This window comes from Vulpes vulpes, chromosome 2 (genome assembly GCF_048418805.1).
Source record: "Vulpes vulpes isolate BD-2025 chromosome 2, VulVul3, whole genome shotgun sequence".
Lineage (NCBI taxonomy): Eukaryota > Metazoa > Chordata > Mammalia > Carnivora > Canidae > Vulpes > Vulpes vulpes.
The window spans coordinates 14,286,352-14,305,925 of NC_132781.1; the positions used below are offsets into that span (position 1 = coordinate 14,286,352).

Sequence of the window (19,574 nt, forward strand, 5' to 3'; positions counted from 1 at the left end):
TTTTTTTCTACTGGTTTCTATTCTCCGTACTTTCAAGTTTTCTGTAAGGAATACAAACTATTTTGATAACCAAGGGAAAACATTTAAAAGTAAGTAGGTGCTTAATACTGAAAATTAAATATTACATATAGCTCAAGGCTCTTAAAACTCCCTCAGGAGGCTTAAAATATGAGAAAATATTAAAGTTTTCACACTAGTTTTTGCTTCCATTCTGGTATACTCTGTGCCATTTCAATTCTTTGTAGAAGAAAATAGCATTAATTTGCTTCGATTAAATTCATAGACATTGAGCACTACCTCCCAAAAGAAACCTTTTTCCATGATGACTTGGATTCCTTAGTACTTTCTGGCTCTTCCAAAGGTTCTCTTAGATGGGATTCTTTAAAACTCTGTCCAGTTTCACCTGTTTAGAATAAACACAATACCAAAAAACCCCAAAATTAATAATGCTATTTTGTTACAGGGGTAGGTAGAAGGAAGAATAGTAAGGCACCTCATCCTCTCCTAGTAAACTGGGCTCTTGTGAACTTGAAAGTAGAAAGAACCAAATCATCACTTATGATGAGCACGTATTGGATAACAAAACTGTTGCTTGAAAAGCAGTGTCTACTTGTATTAGCAATGTTTTATTTTTTAAGCTAAGTGGTAGGTCCTTTTCTGTTGTTTAGAACCTCCCTACCTGTAAAGGATGTCTGAGGCAAGAGGATGAGGCTGTGGTTTCAGCCTCACATGACTGTGTCAGCCTACCTCAAGTTCCAAGACTATCACTCTCCTAGCCTACCTAAGAATCAGACTACATCAAGGCTTGGATGGAATTTTCCTTCAGATGATCACATTCTACCCCACATATCAGAGGAATATAGTTTCACTAGTGACAGCACCTCGCTAGCAAAGTGACTTCAGGAGGTATGTGGGTGAACCTTCTATGATTCATATTTATACCTCTGGATATTCCCATTCCCATTTCTAGAGATTCCCTGTTCAAACATCCACCTTCATTTTTTTTTCTATTTCTGTATTCAACAAACATTTTAATAACATGAGTTAACATTCACTGTGCGTTTACTCTCAGCTAGGCTTGGTGCTAAGCTGTTTATGCATACCTAATTTGACCTTCACTACAGCCATGAAAGAATTTCAGATGAGAAAACTGAGGCTTCAAGAGCTTCAAACAATGAGGGGCAGAACGCAGCACTGACTCAAGTTCTGCTTTCAAATCTCTTGTCCTTCAGTTTAAGTAAATGACAATGCTAGCTCAGGTACCAGGAAAGAGCTGCAATACATACCTGATGTGCCTAACGATAATAAATATTTACTTCCCGTTATTAACTGGCATTTTGAAGAATCTGCTCAGCTCTAGGTAATTTTGCCATAGCAACTTGGAGAATCAGACTTTAGAAAATACTGTCCACCTCAGGTACTACCACACAGGGAGATCCCATCTGTGCAACTCCCTTCTAGCAGCCCTAAACTCACCACATTCTACTGACCTCCCCTCGAAAGATCCCTCCTTACCCCCTACCTCAGCATTTCACTATTACCAGACTCACATATAAGTACTTCTCAGTTCTGTGTTCCTCTCTCCATCCCCACGGCCCTATCCATGGCCAAACCACTATGGTCCCTGCAATAGTAAAAACTGCTGCTGTCAGTGTAAAATTTCAAATTAATCAATCTCCACCTAATGGTAATTTTCTACCTCTTAATCTTGCTGCTAAAATGACTAAAGAGCTACAGAGAATCAAAATACCTACTGGTAGCCTTGAATTAGGTTTCACATGTCTCATTCTCCCTTAATTCTATAATGTTTTTATTGTACAATAGTCCCCACTTATCCAAGGAGGATATTCCAAGGCTCACAAAGAATGCCTGAAACCCCAGATAGTACTGAACACTATACACTTTTTCCTGTACATACATACCTACAATAAAGTTTAGCTTCTAAGGTACATTAAGATCAAAAACAGCTAATAATAAAATAAAGCTGTTACAATAAATTGGCACAAAAGTTACCAAAATGTGGTCTGTCAAAATATCTTATTGTCTTATACTCCCCCTTCTCATGATGATGTGGGAAGATAAAATACCTATGTGATGAGATGAAGTGAGGTAAATGAAATGGGCACTGCAACACAGCATTAGGTTATTATGGCCTTCTGACAAAACGTCAGAAGGATCATCTGCTTCTGGATAGAAGTTGACTGTAACTCAAACTACAGAAAATAAAACTGCACATCTGGGGGGGACTACTGTATGTATTTACAGCTGTCTTCCTGACTTGAGTATAGGCTTCCTTGAGAGCAATAAACATGGCATGCAATTTTGAATCCTCCCAGAGGATTCTATTTTCAGCATATATTTAACATATATTAAACATTCAAAATACTTCACATTCAAAACACTCTTTTTATTTTTTATTTTTTTTTTCTTTAAATATTTCACTTATTTATTCATTAGAGACAGACAGGGACACAGGCAGAAGGAGAAGCAGGCTCCATGCAGGGAACCCAATGTGAGACTCAATCCCTCTACAGGATCACTCCCTGAGCTGGAAGGCAGACGCTCAACCACTGAGCCACCCAGGCATCCCACCACTCAAGTTTTTAAAATAAAAAATACCTTGTGTGGCAATTTTTCCTTCCAGGTCATACTTACATATTTTTAAATCTTTTCAACAACAATGATAAAAGGTAGAAAACTATCACTAAAGAGTTTAGAGTTAATTTCAAATGTTATAATCACAGCATACATTTCACCATCAACAGGGAGAGAAATAGGAAGAGTAAACCTACCGAAATTTTTCTCTTCATTCATATTAGAATTTGTTACTGCTGAAAATTTGTTTGATAACCTTAAAATAGTAAAACCATTCTTATAAAAAAAAAAAAAACCATTCTTATATGGGCCATATACTACTCCAATCATAACACGCAGCACTATTTACTCAACCCATCTCAAATTTCTAAGACGGGTTTTTCTTCTTTGCAATAACACTGCAATGAAGACTTTTAAGCACCTTCCTTTTATATTACCTTCCTTAGGATAAATCCCTAGAAATGAGATAAACTGAGTCAAAGATTATAAATAGCTCTTAAATACTGCTGATCCACTTAAATAACCACAAACTTTTCATAAAATATGGCGATATTATCTTTATAATTATGAAAAACCATAAAATAAAACTTTTACACAATGAATTGTTACAATTTGGGAAACTGGGTTACTCAAAGACTAAAATAAAATGTTCAGGCTGTCACAAACCTAAATGTAGGTTGAAGATAAAAAACACACCAATTCTTCCTGCTAATGTTTTAGCAATATCCAAATTATAACAAAAATGGCAGTTCTGACAGAGGAAAATTATAGAGTACGTAATTTCATGCAATAATAGGACAACAGACAAATTTTAGCCAGAATTTAGCTATTCTAGATTAGCTTTTTTTTTTTATTAGCTTTAAAATAATTTATAAGCAACATCCAAGTTGACAAAGGACATGGTAACAGTCTAGGATAGTTTTCAACCACTTAGAACAGTAAGAATTGTGATTTAATTTATGATTAAATTTACCAGGAATATGCATTAGTGATTCTAATTCCCATGAACAAAAACAGGCAAAAAGGGACATGATATAAAATATAAACTAAATTTTTTAACAAAATCAAATTTCTATTTTCAAACTTACTTTTCTCAAGAGATGTCTCACTGATATTTTCTGTAAGATACTCCAGCAATCCATCAAATATTTCTAGCAGATTCTTAATAGATTCACTATCTCCTTTCACTATATTTTCTCCTAAACACAAAATAAAGAGTTAAAAATATTAACCAAGAAATTGAGAGCCTCATAATTTTGAAATGAAGACATCACCATGTAAATACTGTTCAAGATAAAAGAATTATAAACTACCTCAGAAAAAACAATATTATAAATACTAAAAACATGAATTTTCTGATGCCTGATTATGTCTGAATAATCAAAGGAAGCAGCCTTGAATATAATGTTTGATAATTAATTGGCACATTCGATCCTTTATCAAGAAACAAAGTAAATGGACTTAAGGAAACACACCCTAGGTAAAATTTATACCAAAATATAAAGCATCTAAAGCAGAACTTTATTAGGCTACTGAAAAAAATGGCAGTGGAGAACACTGTGGGATACTACTTCTAGACGGTGGCTTGTTCTAAAGATAACATAATAAAACAAAAACTAAGGCGCCTGAGTGGCTCAGTCAGTTAAGGGTCTGCCTTTGGCTCAGTCATGATCCTGGGGTTTGAGCCCTGTGTCAGGCTCCCTGTTCAATGGGGAGTCTGTTTCTCCTTCTGCCCCTTACTCTCCTCGTGCTCTCTTACTTGCTCTTTCTCTCAAATAAATAAAATCTTAAAACAAAAAACAAAAAACAAAAAACTTGTTACTTTCATCAGGAGTTCTTCATTTTCTGTTAACTCCTATTCATTGTTTGGATCACGCCATTTTCTTAATTAAATACTGTCCATGAGGGGGATCCCTGGGTGGCTCAGTGGTTTAGCACCTGCCTTTGGCCCAGGGCATGATCCTGGAGTCCCAGGATTGAGTCCCGCGTCAGGTTCCCGGCATGGAACCTGCTTCTCCCTCTGCCTGTGTCTCTGCGCCTCTCTCTCTATCATGAATAAATAAATCTTTAAAAAAAAAAAAATAAAACAAAACTGTCCATGAATACAAACTTTCAATTTGTATAACTTCCAATTATAAATAAGTCACAGATATAAAAAAATAAGGCATAGGGAATAATGTCAGTAATATTGTAATAAGCATTAAATGGTGACAGATGGGATCCCTGGGTGGCGCAGCGGTTTGGAGCCTGCCTTTGGCCCAGGGCGCGATCCTGGAGACCCGGGATCGAATCCCACATCGGGCTCCCGGTGCATGGAGCCTGCTTCTCCCTCTGCCTGTGTCTCTGCCTCTCTCTCTCTCACTGTGTGCCTATCATAAAAAAATAAAAAAAATAAAAAATAAAAAAAAATAAATGGTGACAGATGATAACACTAATCACAGTGAGCACCGTACAATATACAGAACTGTGGAATCACTATGTTGTGCACCTGAAACCAATATAACTTTGTATTTCAACTATACTTCAGTAAAATTTTCTTTAAAAAACTGTCCATGTATATACCCCCCCCCTTTTTTTAAAGATTTTATTTATTTACTCATGAGACACACAGAGAGAGAGAGAAGCAGACTCCATGCAGGGAGCCCGACGTGGGTAGGACTCTATCCTGGGACTCCAGGATCAAGCCCTGGGCCAAAGAGAGGCACTCAACCGCTGAGCTACCCAGGCATTCCTATAAAACCCTTTTTAGTCTCACCTTACCCCCAACTTCTCCAGTCCAATTTCCCACCACATCCACTTTATACAATCCCTAGCACAATACCTGGCCCATAATAAATTTTCTTTCAAGGTTTTATTTAAGCATTTGAGAGAGAGAGAGAGAGAAAGCATGAACAGTGGGGAGGGGCAGAGGGAGAGAGACAAGCAGACTTCCCACTGAGCAGAGAGCCCCCTGGGGGCTGCCTGATGCGGGGTTGATCTCAGGACCCCAGGACCAAGACCTGAGGGAACTCAGAGACTTCAACCAACTGAGCCACCCAAGTGCACCCCATAATAAGTTTTTAATAAATGCTAAATTGAAATATTGACAAGAAATGGGTTAGTAAAAGCCTGGAAACTTGGCACGCTTACTGTCACGTAAAATGGACTCTAATCAACATCAGGTATGGACAGAATTTAACTCAAGACACCTACACCTGGGTTGTCCTCTGGGAGATCATGCTTGTATTCTCATAAGTTCAAATCGGTAAGGGAGAGGCAAAATGGAAATATGATATTTGACAGAATCTAGCCATTCAAAACTTCATTCATGATGCAAAACAAGCCTAAACCAAAAATGTGATGTTCTACACTACTAGTACAGATGGACAACATTTGTCAATTTTTTTCTGTTTAAAGCAAACAGAAATCTTGTTCTTAAGCCTTATGTTTTTCTGGCTTAACAAGATACACAAGTATACCCCAAGGGCATACTCCGAACTTCTCAGTTGCCAGGATGGGGAGCATCCTCTGCCAACCCAGCAACTAAGACTGCCCACCAGAATGCAGTGCTTCATGGTTGCTTTAAACAGAAAACAAGAACTAAAAAGCTGCTTTGCAGTATACCAGAAGAGGTAAGCAGTTTTGCAACTTTTCATGGGGTGGGTGTGAGTTGTCAGGAGTAGCTCTTCATTAAAAAGTTGTATATGTAGATACAACCTTGCTATAGATTTAAAAAGCACAAATGCCAAAACTTGCCGTATTCGAGTGATAAAGCAATTCTAAGTTGAAGAACAGGGAATTCCTGGGATCACCTTTAAAATGAATTATCTCCAAACTAATTTACCACATTTACCCAGAACTCCACTCAAAAACTTAAGACAATTTTCAGTAAAATTTGTCATCAATATTAAATTAAGAGACGCAAATGACTTATCCTAATTAATATTTTTCTGTCTTAACTGCCAAAGAACAAACCAACAGTGTAGTGTAAGCCTTCTCTTAGTGATGCAAATGTAGTTTCAAGCGCACAGATTCCCTGTCTTCCTTACTTGAAATTAATTTACTGGAATAATCCTCATTCTCTTGCTATCTAAAATATAGGGATTTATAAATATATTTGGTAAGTTAGCTTTAGAATACAAGCATGATATAGTTTATTTTGGGAAAGAGTTCACAATTTCACTTTATTAATTTTGAATAGACAATATATTCAGGAGGTTTAAAATTCATCAAGGGTGGGGCGCCTGGGTGGCTCAGTCAGTTAAGCAACTGACTCTTGATTTTAGCCCAGGTCATGATCTCAGAGTTTTGAGATTGAGCCCTACACCCACAATGCTTAAGATTCTCTCTCCTTCTCTCTCTGCCTCTTCCTCACATTTGCACACACACATTCTCTCTCAAAAATGAAATAAAATAAAAAAATAAAATTCGAAAGTGCAAAAGGTGTATAATGAAATCTCATCCCATCTTCATCCTGCAGCCCTGAAGTTCCTCTTATTGGAGGCAATCAGTATTACAGGTTTCTTGCACATGCTTTGAAAGAGTCCTTCTGCAAGCAATCAACTATCTATTTATTCTCCTCACCTTCGTTTTCTACAAGTAGCACCACACTGCATATTATTATCAAGTGCACATTTTTCTGACATTATATATATTGGAGACTGTTGCACTAACATGGAACATTGTACATAATGAGCATTATCAAAAATCTTCTACAGTGGCAAATGCCCTGTAGAGAGTTATCATAATTTTTTGTTTGTTTCTGCTATCATAATTTATTTATTTTTATTTTTTTTATCTTTTTTTTTTATAATTTATTTAACCTGTCCCTATTCAGTGGACATTTAGATGTTGCTAATTTTTAGCTGTCACAAACAAGCAGCATGTTAGCTTTAAAATAACTAAATAACAGGGCACCTGGATGGCTCAGTTGCTTGAGCATCTGACTCTGGATCTCAGGGTCATGAGTTCAAGCCAAACATTAAGTGTGGACCTACTTAAAAAAACAACAAAACAAAAAACATACTTCAAACTACCAGCTAGGATACTTATATCTCAGACCCAAGTCCATCAAAAACTCAATGTCTGGGATCCCTGGGTGGCGCAGCAGTTTGGCACCTGCCTTTGGCCCAGGGCGCGATCTGGAGACCCGGGATCGAATCCCACGTCGGGCTCCCGGTGCATGGAGCCTGCTTCTCCCTCTGCCTGTGTCTCTGCCTCTCTATGACTATCATAAAAAAAATTTAAAAAAAACAAAACAAACAAACAAAAAAACCCTCAATGTCTAACTTGCTAAAAAAGCTCTGAAGGATGGCTGCCCTAATTCTACTGGTCAATTGTCTTGGCTCAGTATTGTCATTTGGTTTATTTCATAAGCTTACTCATCTGGTTACCTATAAAATCTATAGGATTCTACCTAACAAATTATTTTAGTAAAATACAAAATTATCTGATGGTTAAGTATATACCAACCTGTTATGTGAGACAAGCTGACTTGCAGGTAATCCAAGGCCAGTGAATCAATTACCGCTTGTACATTGTGAGCTTCATCCTCTTGACTCCTAGGAATAGCTATGAGGTCTGTAGGGAAGAAAAAAAAAAAAGCTACATAATCTTTCATCCGGGGGTCCAAATTATAATGGTCTCTGACCAGGCTTCTGAGTCAAGTTAACTGCTACAAAAGCAAGCTCTACCCAAACAGAACAGGCTATAAAGTACAGATAAAACTAACAGAGCCTGAATCCTACAGAGCATCTTTATTGGCTGAATACTTAACATATATATGTACCATAAGCACTATACCATAGAAAAAGAGACCCCTAAATTCAAGGGGATGCTAATACTCTAATAACAGAGCATCTTTATTGGCTGAATACTTAACATATATATGTACCATAAGCACTATACCATAGAAAAAGAGACCCCTAAATTCAAGGGGATGCTAATACTCTAATAAGGGAAACAATACATAAAGTGAGACTCTAACCCATAATCATGGGGAGCTTTCCATGAGAGGGAAAAAAACCCACAAAATGTACAAAAGGAGAGTTCTTGTAAGTCTTGTCAAAGCAGCCTAGTAGGAACTATTGATATGATTTAAAAGGTCAGTATAGACCAAAGTGAGGAAAGATTTTAACATCAACTTTGAGAGTTTCTCCTCTGGTATTGAGAGAGATGAATTTTGGGGGGAAGGATGAAAGAAGTATTTTAAAAGACTGCTCTGATAACCATATGCCCTTGCAGTCAAAATAAGGTTAAGACTAGCAACAAAGATACCAGCTAGAGGCCATCTCCATTATTCCAAGTGATGAGGGCACTAACTCATGGTAACAATGGGAAAAGAAGAGAGACTACACAGTTTTAGTACTTAATGGTTATGAGCTACATAAACAAAGAGATAGTAGAGGAATCTTAAAGACTCTGAGCTACTCAACCAGGGATGCAGTACAAACATCAACTTATATTTGTAATACTGGTTAAGTAATAGGACCCAATAGTTTTTCAAGTTCCACTCAATTGTAGGTACATTTACAGAAAAGGTGTGACTTTCTGTAGGTAAGGTATTAGGCATAATTAAACAGTAATGACCAAGACCACTCAACCCGATTTGACCAAGGTTGTTACTATGTGTGGGTCTCAGGAAGGTATTAAGGTAACAAATGTAACAGTTAGAAATAAGATATAAACAAAGAAAAAAATTTAAGATTTTATAAATACTATAGGGTCTAACTGAAGGCACTCAAAACTCCTGGCCTAAGATATAGTCACTATTACTCCCGCTTCTTAGTACCCTTACCTGGTACCTTTTCTCCCAAAATAGATTGGTAAAGAGCAATAAAAACATTAGCATCACAATCTTCTAGTTCTCGTATCCTCAAGTGTATATGACATTTCAAAAGAAGGTTATTGGCAATAGTTATCCACTCTGTCAGGAAAGGAAAAGATCAGCCTTAAATAACACTAGAAACAGTCAATCCCCACAAAGATAAACACCAAATGATGTAGAAGATAAAATATCTGATCAAAGAAGTTCAAAGACCCTCTGAGGCATGATTTTTGAAAACGTATTTAATTTCTTGGGATGACTTCCAGAGTGCTGGAATTTCAATGTAGTCAAACCTATGATGCAAATCCAATTTTTACGGTTGCAAACTAAAATCTTGTTATTTTACCTTTTCTTATTTCACAAGCCATACATAGCTGTTTTTAACATACTTAAAAGTAAACAGGAATAGATGTCATAAACGAGACAGTTTGTTAACGATTGTCTGAGATTAGCAGAAACTAATTAATGGATGCTGCTTCAAATTCCCAATAGCATTAGTCATGTTTCTACCCAATTATTTTGTGCAAGTCAGAATTTCTCTGGTGCCCCAATAGGTGGTGATTAATTCAGGCTGTTAAAAAACTGAAGTAATGACCCCAACACTGCAACATTTGTTTTAGTTCTTTAAAAAAAAATTACATTTAATGGAGGCGCCTGGGTGGCTCGGTCGGTTTAATAAGCCTTTGCCTTCAGCTCAGGTCATGATCCCGGCAGGATGGAGCCCCCAAGTCTGGCTCCCTGCTCACCAGGGAGTCTGCTTTTCCCCTTGCTCATGCTCTCACTCAAATAAATAAATAAAATCTTAAAAAAAAAAAATAAAGTCAATGAATAAGAAGTAAAATACAGGCAATACACAAAGACATCCCTAAATTCAGAACTAGCACATTACCAACACTGTTGGAAGTTTCCTGTGTGCCACCGCACCCCACCCCCAGACACGGTCGGAATTAGCAAGATTATTTCACGACTTTCTCCAACAAAGGTAATTTCTAAAGCCTGACCTATTTGCTCCCTGATATAATTTATGGTGGTTAAGGAGAAGTCCTCCTACTCCGTATTTGACGAATTGAGCGCGTTCAAGGCACGTTATCTCCCTGTCCCCGTGCCCACTTCTCACAGCTGACCAAACCACGAGCTGGTTTGAACGCTGTCCTGAGGAAAGGATGAAAAGCGTCCCGGACAACCCAACCCACTCGGTTTTCAAAAGCGGTTGCTAGACAATGCCGGTAACTCCAGAGGGCACTGAAGAGAAAAATCCGCCACTATCCTACAGTGGCAGGAGCATCAGTAGATCTTTAGTGCGCCGTTCCCCTCAAAACTTCAAAGCACATGGAGGTCACGGCCTCAGTCCCCACAATCCAAGAGGCAGAGCGCGCGCTGACAGTGGCTGGATTCCCCAGAGAAACGCGAGTCCCGGGAAGCAGCTTTCTGACTGCCCTTTTTGCAGCCAGGTTGCGGGCGTGCTGCGGGCCTCGCCACGGGGTTCTTCTCTCCACACCCCAACATCTCGCTAGATGGCCTCTAGGAGGAGGACCCAGAGCGGGGCCAAGAAACCCACGGAACCGCCGACTACGACTGGGTGTCTGTCACCAGCCCCGCCGGCAGCCCAGACCCAGGGAGTCCAGCCGGAGGATTCGAGATAAAAGGCCTAGGAGCGTCCGGCGGACGTAAAGGGTTTCAGTCCACACACACCCGGGCTCCGGGCCGAGACTCACCAGCCTCTGAGCCGGCCATGTCACGGAGGCAGGTCGCTGCCGGACTTCCAGCTGGGCGCGAGGTGGACGGCGTCCGGGAAGGGCCGCACAGCGCAGACGCAACGCCGAAGTGGGGGGAGAACGAAACGAAAGGGCAGGGGGTGAAAGAGGGAGGGACGTTAAAACGGCTTCTTGCTGCTGATTGGTCGTCACGGGAGGACTTCCTTTCGCAGCACGCGCCCAGGCGGCGGTTTGTGGGCTCTAGGTACCATTCTCCGCGGGCAAGATCCCGCTGAGGGATTCTCAGGTGGGTGGGTTTGACAGGCCGGGTCACCCAGCGGCCCTGGCCGGTCTCCCGGGGGCATTAGCACGGCACTTCCGGTGAGCTATTTCGTTTCGTATTCCTCCGCCGACGCCAAGTGGAGAAGTAGTGCGGTCCGCTTACCCGATGGGCGGGAGCAGTCACGTGACAATGTCAGGCTCCGCCTTCCCGTCTCACTTGGTTAGGGGCGTGAAGGCTCTTTGGAGACGTAAACATCTCCAAGTGGGCTGAGTGGGTTGGTCTGTGCTGGCCATTTTGTCGGCAGGGCTAGACTTGGAAAAGGGCGGGGTGGCTTCCTTGAGGTGTGGAAAGACGAGAAAAAGGTGAAGAACACAGAGTAGGCTAAGGCGTCTCAGTGCGGGTGGGCCCAGCCGTGAAAGGGGCCCCAAACCGGCGACTCTGAGGGAAGCGGAGGGTGGGGGTGGGGCGAGAACATGGCGGATCCCGGAACGCCGGCGGGCGTTGCGGCCTCTGCGCAGGGGCGGGGTGATTAGGTCATAGAGCGGCTCCCAGCATTCTCTGGGGCGGAGGAGGCGGTCCAGGCTATAAAACCGGCTGCCGGGACGCGGCCGGCACCTCATTCATTTCCACCGGTCTCTTGTCGAGCAGCTCCGGCCCCTGTCATCGCCGCCCCGCTGCCGCTGCCGCCCCCGCAAGGCTTTGCCATCGCCAAAGCCACCTGCAGCGACTCGTCGCACCCGATTCTCTTTACTTCGTTCCCCGCCAACCGCAACCATTGACGCCATGTCGGGTTATTCGAGTGACCGAGACCGCGGCCGGGATCGAGGGTGAGTGTGGGAACGGACTTGTCAGGCCCGGCAGTGGGGGATGGGAGGCCGATGAAGCAGGCGGCGGGCGGGGGCGACGGACAGTCGGCTTTTTCCGCCTATATTTAGCCTTTACGAATCGAAGGCTTGCGCCATTTTGATATTTGTCCGGAACTGACAGAGGGATGTTTCCCTGTTAACGGTCCTCAAGCTCGCCTTTTGTTGGTGGGGGGATGGGGGAGGCGCCGAAGCCCCCGCCCCCACCCCCGCCCCCGGCGACTGAGCAGCTGTCGGGGAGAATTCGGGGGAGTGTATTTCAATGGTTGGAAAGCGCGACGCTTTCAGGAGAACGAAGTCACCGCTGTTCGGTGCATCTTTTCGGAAGTGTTGTAGGGGCCCCGGGAGTTCTGTGGTAGTCGAAGGGGTCGCCTCACGAGCCATTGATGGCGCGGGAGCAGGAGGGCGGCCGGCACCGCGGGAATCGGCCATGTGGCTGAGCCGCGGGTACAAAATGCCGGCGTCGGACATGGCGGCGGCGCCTTTGTTACCCCGCCCGGCGGAGGAGCTCAAAATGGCAGCGTCGAGAAAATGTGGCGCAGAGAGAAATGCGAGACAAAGGGGGAAGCGCCGCCCCAGCGGGAACGCCGCCCGGTCCGGGACTCCTCCCCCGGTAGTTGCCAGCTCCTCCTCTTTTTCTTTGCGTTATATAATTTTGCTATCTTGATGAGGAGCCCTCCGGGGGGATCCCCCCAATTCGATGGGCTTGCATAAATGTCTCGGAGACCACCGTCCTTGTTCTGTTCTCGTTGGTGCTGTCCCATTATTCCTTAAAACCAAAGCTGCTTGGCTTGGAAAGAGCTGATAATAACATTGCTGTTAAGCACCTCCCTTGTATTGTCTCTCTCCCAGACATTTAATGCCTAAGCTCACGGGAAAGACTAGGAGCCACAAGCTGTTGTCTATCCTTGTAATCTGAACTTGGGGCGTTTGGACGGCCAATTTCCGACCTGATAAATCCCGGGCTGTTGATTTGGCTTCAGTAGTGTGTATTTGGGACAACGGGAAGTGAGAGAGATGGTGCTAATTGTGGCTTTTGAGAGCATGACCCATCACTAAGGACAGTGCTAAGTCTTAAACCTGGAAAAGTCTTTCATTTATCTGTACTGTGTGTCAAGGGACAATAAATAGTCTGTATGTAAACGTCTTAGTAGGTAGTTGAAATATCACTGTTTTGTTTTAATTTCAGGTTTGGTGCACCTCGATTTGGGGGAAGTAGGGCAGGGCCCCTATCTGGAAAGAAGTTTGGAAACCCTGGGGAGAAACTAGTCAAAAAGAAGTGGAATCTTGATGAGCTGCCCAAATTTGAGAAGAATTTTTATCAAGAACACCCTGATTTGGCTAGGCGCACAGCAGTGAGTAATTTCACAGGGCTTCCTTGGGCTGTAACTCAACAGTGACTTTTAGTAAACAGAAATTTGAACAGAGGCCTTGGAAATAACCGAACTTAGGGAAACTCATATTTTCTGATAGTCGAGGAAGAGGAGGTGCTTTGGCAAGTGGTATCTTTGAATTTTTCTATTTAGAGTGGTTAAATATAACTATAATCATGGATCTTGTGCTCTGTAAGTTTTCTATATGTGGATATAGATTTTAAATGGCCCGTTAAAGTTTGCTAATCCTTGATAAGCTTAAGGCCTGCTGATTGCATATTACTGAAGATTGTATGGTACTTAGTAGGTTATTACAATTTGTTTTATAGCAAGAGGTGGAGACATACAGGAGGAGTAAGGAAATTACGGTTAGAGGTCACAACTGCCCAAAGCCAGTTCTGAATTTTTATGAAGCAAACTTCCCTGGTAAGTGCTAGTTTAGAGCACTCACCCCCCCCCCTTTTATTAATTTCACCCTTTTTCTTAGCTTCACTAAATTTACTGAATTACTGTTGCTAATTACAGCAAATGTAATGGATGTGATTGCAAGACAGAATTTTACTGAACCCACTGCAATTCAAGCTCAGGGATGGCCCGTTGCTCTAAGTGGATTGGATATGGTTGGAGTAGCACAGACTGGATCCGGGAAAACATTGTCTGTAAGTGTGGGAGAATTTTTGAGTTTTAATGTGATTATGTTAGAGAAAGTGGATTAGTGATATAAGGAAATTAGAAGCTTTTTAATTTAACTTTTGTTTTGTTCCCCCACCCCGAATAGTATTTGCTGCCTGCTATCGTCCATATCAATCATCAGCCATTCCTAGAGAGAGGTGATGGGCCTATTGTAAGTATGTGTGTATTTTTTCTTAATTTTTGTGTGAGTACAATAAAGAGAGTTATAGAATATAAAAACCAATTCTGGTGGTTTCACATAGAGACATCAGTTGTGTTATGTAATTTAACTGGAGACAAAGTTGCCTTGATCATCCTGGAATATTGGACAGCAAAATCCATTACCTGCTGAAGTAATGCCAGTAAATGCCCCTAAGTTTAAAACTAGGATCCAGGACTCTGCAAAAACCTATTCCACTTTCTGTTTCTTTTAGTGCTTGGTGCTGGCACCAACTCGGGAACTGGCCCAACAGGTACAGCAAGTCGCTGCTGAATACTGTAGAGCATGTCGATTGAAGTCCACTTGCATCTATGGTGGTGCTCCCAAGGGACCACAGATTCGTGATTTGGAGAGAGGCACGTAACAAAAAATTCTTGTTTTTGTTGGTGTTAGAAATTCTAGATGTTACAGTTATATTTATATTTATATGTTTAACTGAAGGTGTGGAAATCTGTATTGCAACACCTGGAAGACTGATTGATTTTTTAGAGTGTGGGAAAACCAATCTGAGAAGAACCACTTACCTTGTCCTTGATGAAGCAGATAGAATGCTTGATATGGGCTTTGAACCCCAAATAAGGAAGATTGTGGATCAGATAAGAGTAAGTACCCCTAAAAATGTTTTATTTTGAAACATGGCTCTAAATTTATTTAGAATATAATGCTTTTTTAAAATCCAACGTTCTTTAGCCTGATAGGCAAACCCTAATGTGGAGTGCAACTTGGCCAAAAGAAGTAAGACAGCTTGCTGAAGATTTCCTGAAAGACTACATTCATATAAACATTGGTGCACTGGAACTGAGTGCAAATCACAACATTCTTCAGATTGTGGATGTATGTCATGACGTAGAAAAGGATGAAAAGTAAGTTTTTTATAGAACTGAAAGTTCAGTGTACAAATTTAGAAGTTAAGAAACTTACATAGGGTAGATTGTGAACATGTTCTTCTAAAATCCTGTCAATCTTAGCAATGTTTCCTTCATTCACAAAATTGGTTATCGGTAACATTTCTTTTAGGAGAGGAACCTGTTTTGTGGTTTAAGGACCAAAGGTAGAATTGCTTGATAAGTGTTCAAGCAGGTGTTTTTTTATTCATAGCCATGTAAATTGAAGATAGTTCTTGAGTGACCATAAATGTGTGGCTATAATCATAGACTTCTTTTAAAATTCACTATTTTTTCCCCTGCAAGACTTATTCGTCTAATGGAAGAGATCATGAGTGAGAAGGAGAATAAAACCATTGTTTTTGTTGAAACCAAAAGAAGATGTGATGAGCTTACTAGAAAAATGAGGAGAGACGGGTATGTGAGTTTTTTCCATTAAAGCAAGTATATGAGAGCTGAATTTAAGGGAAGGGACAAGTGGATTTGAATGTCATAGATAAGTTTACCTAGTGTAAATAAAACTGCATGGGTCAGGTGAAGTTAGAGGAATTAGTGACTAGATAGGCAGTAAAGTAAAACCTATCAGGCTTTAAATGCAAAGCCTACTGACAAAATTTTTCTTGAATGTAGGTGGCCCGCCATGGGTATCCATGGTGACAAGAGTCAACAGGAACGTGACTGGGTTCTAAATGGTAAGTCAGATGAAAAATTTTTTCACTCAGAACCTGGAGTTCTCAAGATTATTGATGATCGTTTCTTTTTCACAGAATTCAAACATGGAAAAGCTCCTATTCTGATTGCTACAGATGTGGCCTCCAGAGGGCTAGGTTAGTAAAAACTCGAATTCATGGCTTGGTTTCCCAGAAGATCTCCATATAATTTTTTTAAAGAAAGTTTATTGCTTTCTTTAACCTCTGCATTTTTTCTAAGTTTTTTTCATATAAAGGTGCAGTCTTTGTGGCAAGGCCTAGGCATGACAATCGGAGGACTCGAGGGGGATGGAGGACTAGTGATCGGCTGGCTGCTTCCAGTCGATTAGAGAGGTGAAAAGCTGAAAGTGTGCCAGTAATCTTCAAAAGGCAGAACATACCACCTCTGCCCCGTAAACTGTTCTCTCCGGGGGAAAAAAATGGAAGTTATCCTCACAGTTCACTGCCGTGGTATTTCTTCTGTCCCATGCTTTGCATGACTGCCATGGTACAGCATTGTTTCAAACTGTTTACTGTGATCTGTGGGTCTTTGAGTTTCAGTGAGTTTGCTGAAATGTTGAAGAAATATTTCCAAACTTCAATGTTCAATGAAATTTTTGTTCAAGTTTGAAATGGAGAGAGCAGCTTTAAAAGGTACTAAGCCTTTTACAAATTGGTGAGTACTGGCACATGAGATCTAGAGCAGGAGCAACTTCTCACACTTAGTCAGTGGGAAAAGAAAGCAGTGCTTTGAAAGTTCCTCCCTCACCTACACAGTAGTCGTCATGTCGAGACCTGCCAGAGAGAGACACATTCTCAAGTGAATCCTGGCTTCTTGGAAGCGCTTGCCTAGACGAGACACAGTGCATAAAAACAACTTTTGGGGGACAGGTATGTTTTTCTTGCAGCTGCGGTTGTAAGGTCTTGGCAAGACAAGCAGTGTGGCCAGAATTTTGAACTTCTGATGAGTGTGTAATGCGAAGGACCATGTACATTTTTGTTTAAAGGTCCTCAAAATGAGCACATGAAGAGGTTGCTGTGAACCTTTAAGTGGCCCTACTGCGCAGAAGCATTCAGATGTCACTTGATGATCTGTAAGGGGACTTGCTGGTTTGGGAATATGTTAGAGAATACACGTCCTTTTGATAGGTTCTCTGTCATTGGGTGGGCAATGAGACAGGTAGATGGTGTGTGCTTTTTTTTTTTTTTTTTTTTTTCCCTTCCAACCTCAATGGTATTCCTACAGGGAATGGATAACCATTTTAACTGTATTTTTTGCAGCCCGTACCTTCTTGGGAATACAATTGTCTAACTTTTTATTTTTGGTCTGGCTGTTGTGGTGTGCAAAACTCCGTACATTGCTATTTTGCCACACTGCAACACCTTACAGATGTGGAAGATGTGAAATTTGTCATCAATTATGACTACCCTAACTCCTCAGAGGATTATATTCATCGAATTGGAAGAACTGCTCGCAGTACCAAAACAGGCACAGCATACACTTTCTTTACACCTAATAACATAAAGCAAGTGAGCGACCTTATCTCTGTGCTTCGTGAAGCTAATCAAGCAATTAATCCCAAGTTGCTTCAGTTGGTCGAAGACAGAGGTTCAGGTAAGACTAACCTTCATTAAAAAATGTTGGTGATTTGGGGTCACATGATTGTCTGCAAATCCATTAAATGGGATTGGCGGGTGAGTAAAATCATATGAAACTGAGAAAACACTTTAAACTTTGAATACAGCTTCTTCCTAATTTCTTCTGTACGAGTAATGATTTGTGCTGTGGAAATAATAAGCTTGCAATTTTTTTTTTTTTGACAGGTCGTTCCAGGGGTAGAGGAGGCATGAAAGATGACCGTCGGGACAGATACTCTGCGGGCAAAAGGGGTGGTTTTAATACCTTTAGAGACAGGGAAAATTATGACAGAGGTTACTCTAGTCTGCTTAAGAGAGATTTTGGGGCAAAAACTCAGAATGGTGTTTACAGTGCTGCAAATTACACCAATGGGAGCTTTGGAAGTAATTTTGTGTCTGCTGGTATACAGACCAGTTTTAGGACTGGTAATCCAACAGGGACTTACCAGAATGGTTATGATAGCACTCAGCAATATGGAAGTAATGTTCCCAATATGCACAATGGTATGAACCAACAGGCATATGCATATCCTGCTACTGCAGCTGCGCCTATGATTGGTTATCCAATGCCAACAGGATATTCTCAATAAGACTTTAGAAGTATATGTAAATGTCTGTTTTTCATAATTGCTCTTTATATTGTGTGTTATCAGACAAGATAGTTATTTAAGAAACATGGGAAATGCAGAAATGACTGCAGTGCAGCAGTAATTATGGTGCACTTTTTCGCTATTTAAGTTGGATATTTCTCTACATTCCTGAAACAATTTTTAGGTTTTTTTTGTACTAGAAAATGCAGGCAGTGTTTTCACAAAAGTAAATGTACAGTGATTTGAAATACAATAAATGAAGGCAACGCATGGCCTTCCAATAAAAAATATTTGAAGACTGAATTAAGTGGAAATTGTACTTTATTTTACATCTATAATGTCATGTAAAACTTTGCTTAGATGGTCTGGTTTTTGTTTTTTTTTTGTTTTTGTTTTTTTTAACCATAAAAACTAAATTGACTGCTCCTTTCTATGGTTTAGGTTTGGGAAGTGGGGAGAACAGAAGGCCCTTCTTAAAAATGATCTATTTATATTGCAAGAATTAAATGAGATTAAGTAAATTTACAATTGTAGGCTAAGTTGTATTAAGGCTTTCTGCCAGTACCTCATCAGGTGAGTCATTTAATAGCCTATTTATTAGCAGAATGGGGAAGTGAGATTAAAATAGGACATAATCAACTGTATAGCCCCACCCTCAAACTGCTTAGTGTGAGAACAACATGGATGACTATTTCTTTGCAAAATTTTATCATTTGAAAAGCTCCAAATAACTTGATTTTTCAGAATAGTTTATGGTCTTGCTCTTGGCTCTAATGTGAATTAGCAAAATGGTGAACAAAGCTAAGACTTTAAATTTATATAGATTGTAGTCTTCAGGCTCTTGGGACATTTAACTGTAGTTGACACTGGGAATCATGAATGTCTTTACCATAAATCAGGGAACTCTAGAGGAGTTTAAAAACTGGAGGGTCTATTCATATTCAAACAAAACCCCATGAAAGTAAATGAATGATGAACCAAGAGGAAGCAACATAACCAAAAGCACAGTGACTTGTACAAGTCGTCTTAGGTCAACATGGGTTTTTATTGCTAGAAAGGTCAGGGGACGATGTATTATTTTTAGATTTAACTTTGGCTCACCGATCTAACACTTCATTTCAATAATGACTAGAAATAGGTCTGAATGTCTTCCCAGAGAGTCTGGTATATATGTTCCTTTTTGTCAGGAGAGGAGAGGTCTTTATGAGACTTCATTTAAATTCTGATTGCTAAACAGGCTTTAATTGGTGTCAATGCCTTATCTCTAA

At 40.7% G+C, this 19,574-nt stretch overlaps 2 protein-coding genes across 4 annotated transcripts in view; one reads left to right on the plus strand and one right to left on the minus strand.

Moving 5' to 3' along the window:
• Nucleotides 1-11,515, minus strand: part of CEP95 (centrosomal protein 95) — a 34,930-nt gene extending 23,415 nt beyond the window's left edge. The window contains exons 1-5 of the mRNA XM_025999590.2: nucleotides 11,116-11,515; nucleotides 9,371-9,499; nucleotides 8,047-8,154; nucleotides 3,684-3,794; nucleotides 298-403 (exon numbers count right to left, since the gene is read on the minus strand). Coding sequence (XP_025855375.1) covers nucleotides 298-403; nucleotides 3,684-3,794; nucleotides 8,047-8,154; nucleotides 9,371-9,499; nucleotides 11,116-11,134 — 473 coding nt within the window. The 5' untranslated portion in view covers nucleotides 11,135-11,515. The remainder of the gene's footprint in view (nucleotides 1-297; nucleotides 404-3,683; nucleotides 3,795-8,046; nucleotides 8,155-9,370; nucleotides 9,500-11,115) is intronic.
• Nucleotides 11,201-18,609, plus strand: DDX5 (DEAD-box helicase 5). 3 transcript variants are annotated; one of them, XM_072746822.1, is made up of 14 exons: nucleotides 11,201-11,359; nucleotides 12,026-12,204; nucleotides 13,430-13,595; nucleotides 13,943-14,039; nucleotides 14,139-14,272; nucleotides 14,392-14,457; nucleotides 14,720-14,861; nucleotides 14,947-15,107; nucleotides 15,196-15,368; nucleotides 15,696-15,806; nucleotides 16,020-16,081; nucleotides 16,157-16,216; nucleotides 17,469-17,693; nucleotides 17,903-18,609. In XM_072746822.1, exons 2-14 carry the CDS (start codon nucleotides 12,161-12,163, stop codon nucleotides 18,304-18,306), a joined length of 1,845 nt encoding a protein of 614 aa, XP_072602923.1. In that variant the 5' UTR covers nucleotides 11,201-11,359; nucleotides 12,026-12,160; the 3' UTR covers nucleotides 18,307-18,609. The 3 variants fall into 3 exon arrangements, with proteins under 3 accessions (XP_072602923.1, XP_025855376.2, XP_072602922.1); XM_025999591.2 differs by having other exon boundaries at nucleotides 11,268-11,401; XM_072746821.1 differs by lacking the exon at nucleotides 11,201-11,359 and adding an exon at nucleotides 11,540-11,739.
• The last annotated feature ends 965 nt before the right edge of the window (nucleotides 18,610-19,574 follow it).

Coding starts and splice junctions, on each gene's coding strand:
- DDX5 (XM_072746822.1), top strand. CDS start 12,161: ATGTCGGGTTATTCGAGTGACCGAGACCGCGGCCGGGATCGAGG. Junction 14,862..14,946: donor GATTCGTGATTTGGAGAGAG/GCACGTAACAAA, acceptor GTTTAACTGAAG/GTGTGGAAATCTGTATTGCA. Junction 16,217..17,468: donor TGTGGCCTCCAGAGGGCTAG/GTTAGTAAAAAC, acceptor AACACCTTACAG/ATGTGGAAGATGTGAAATTT.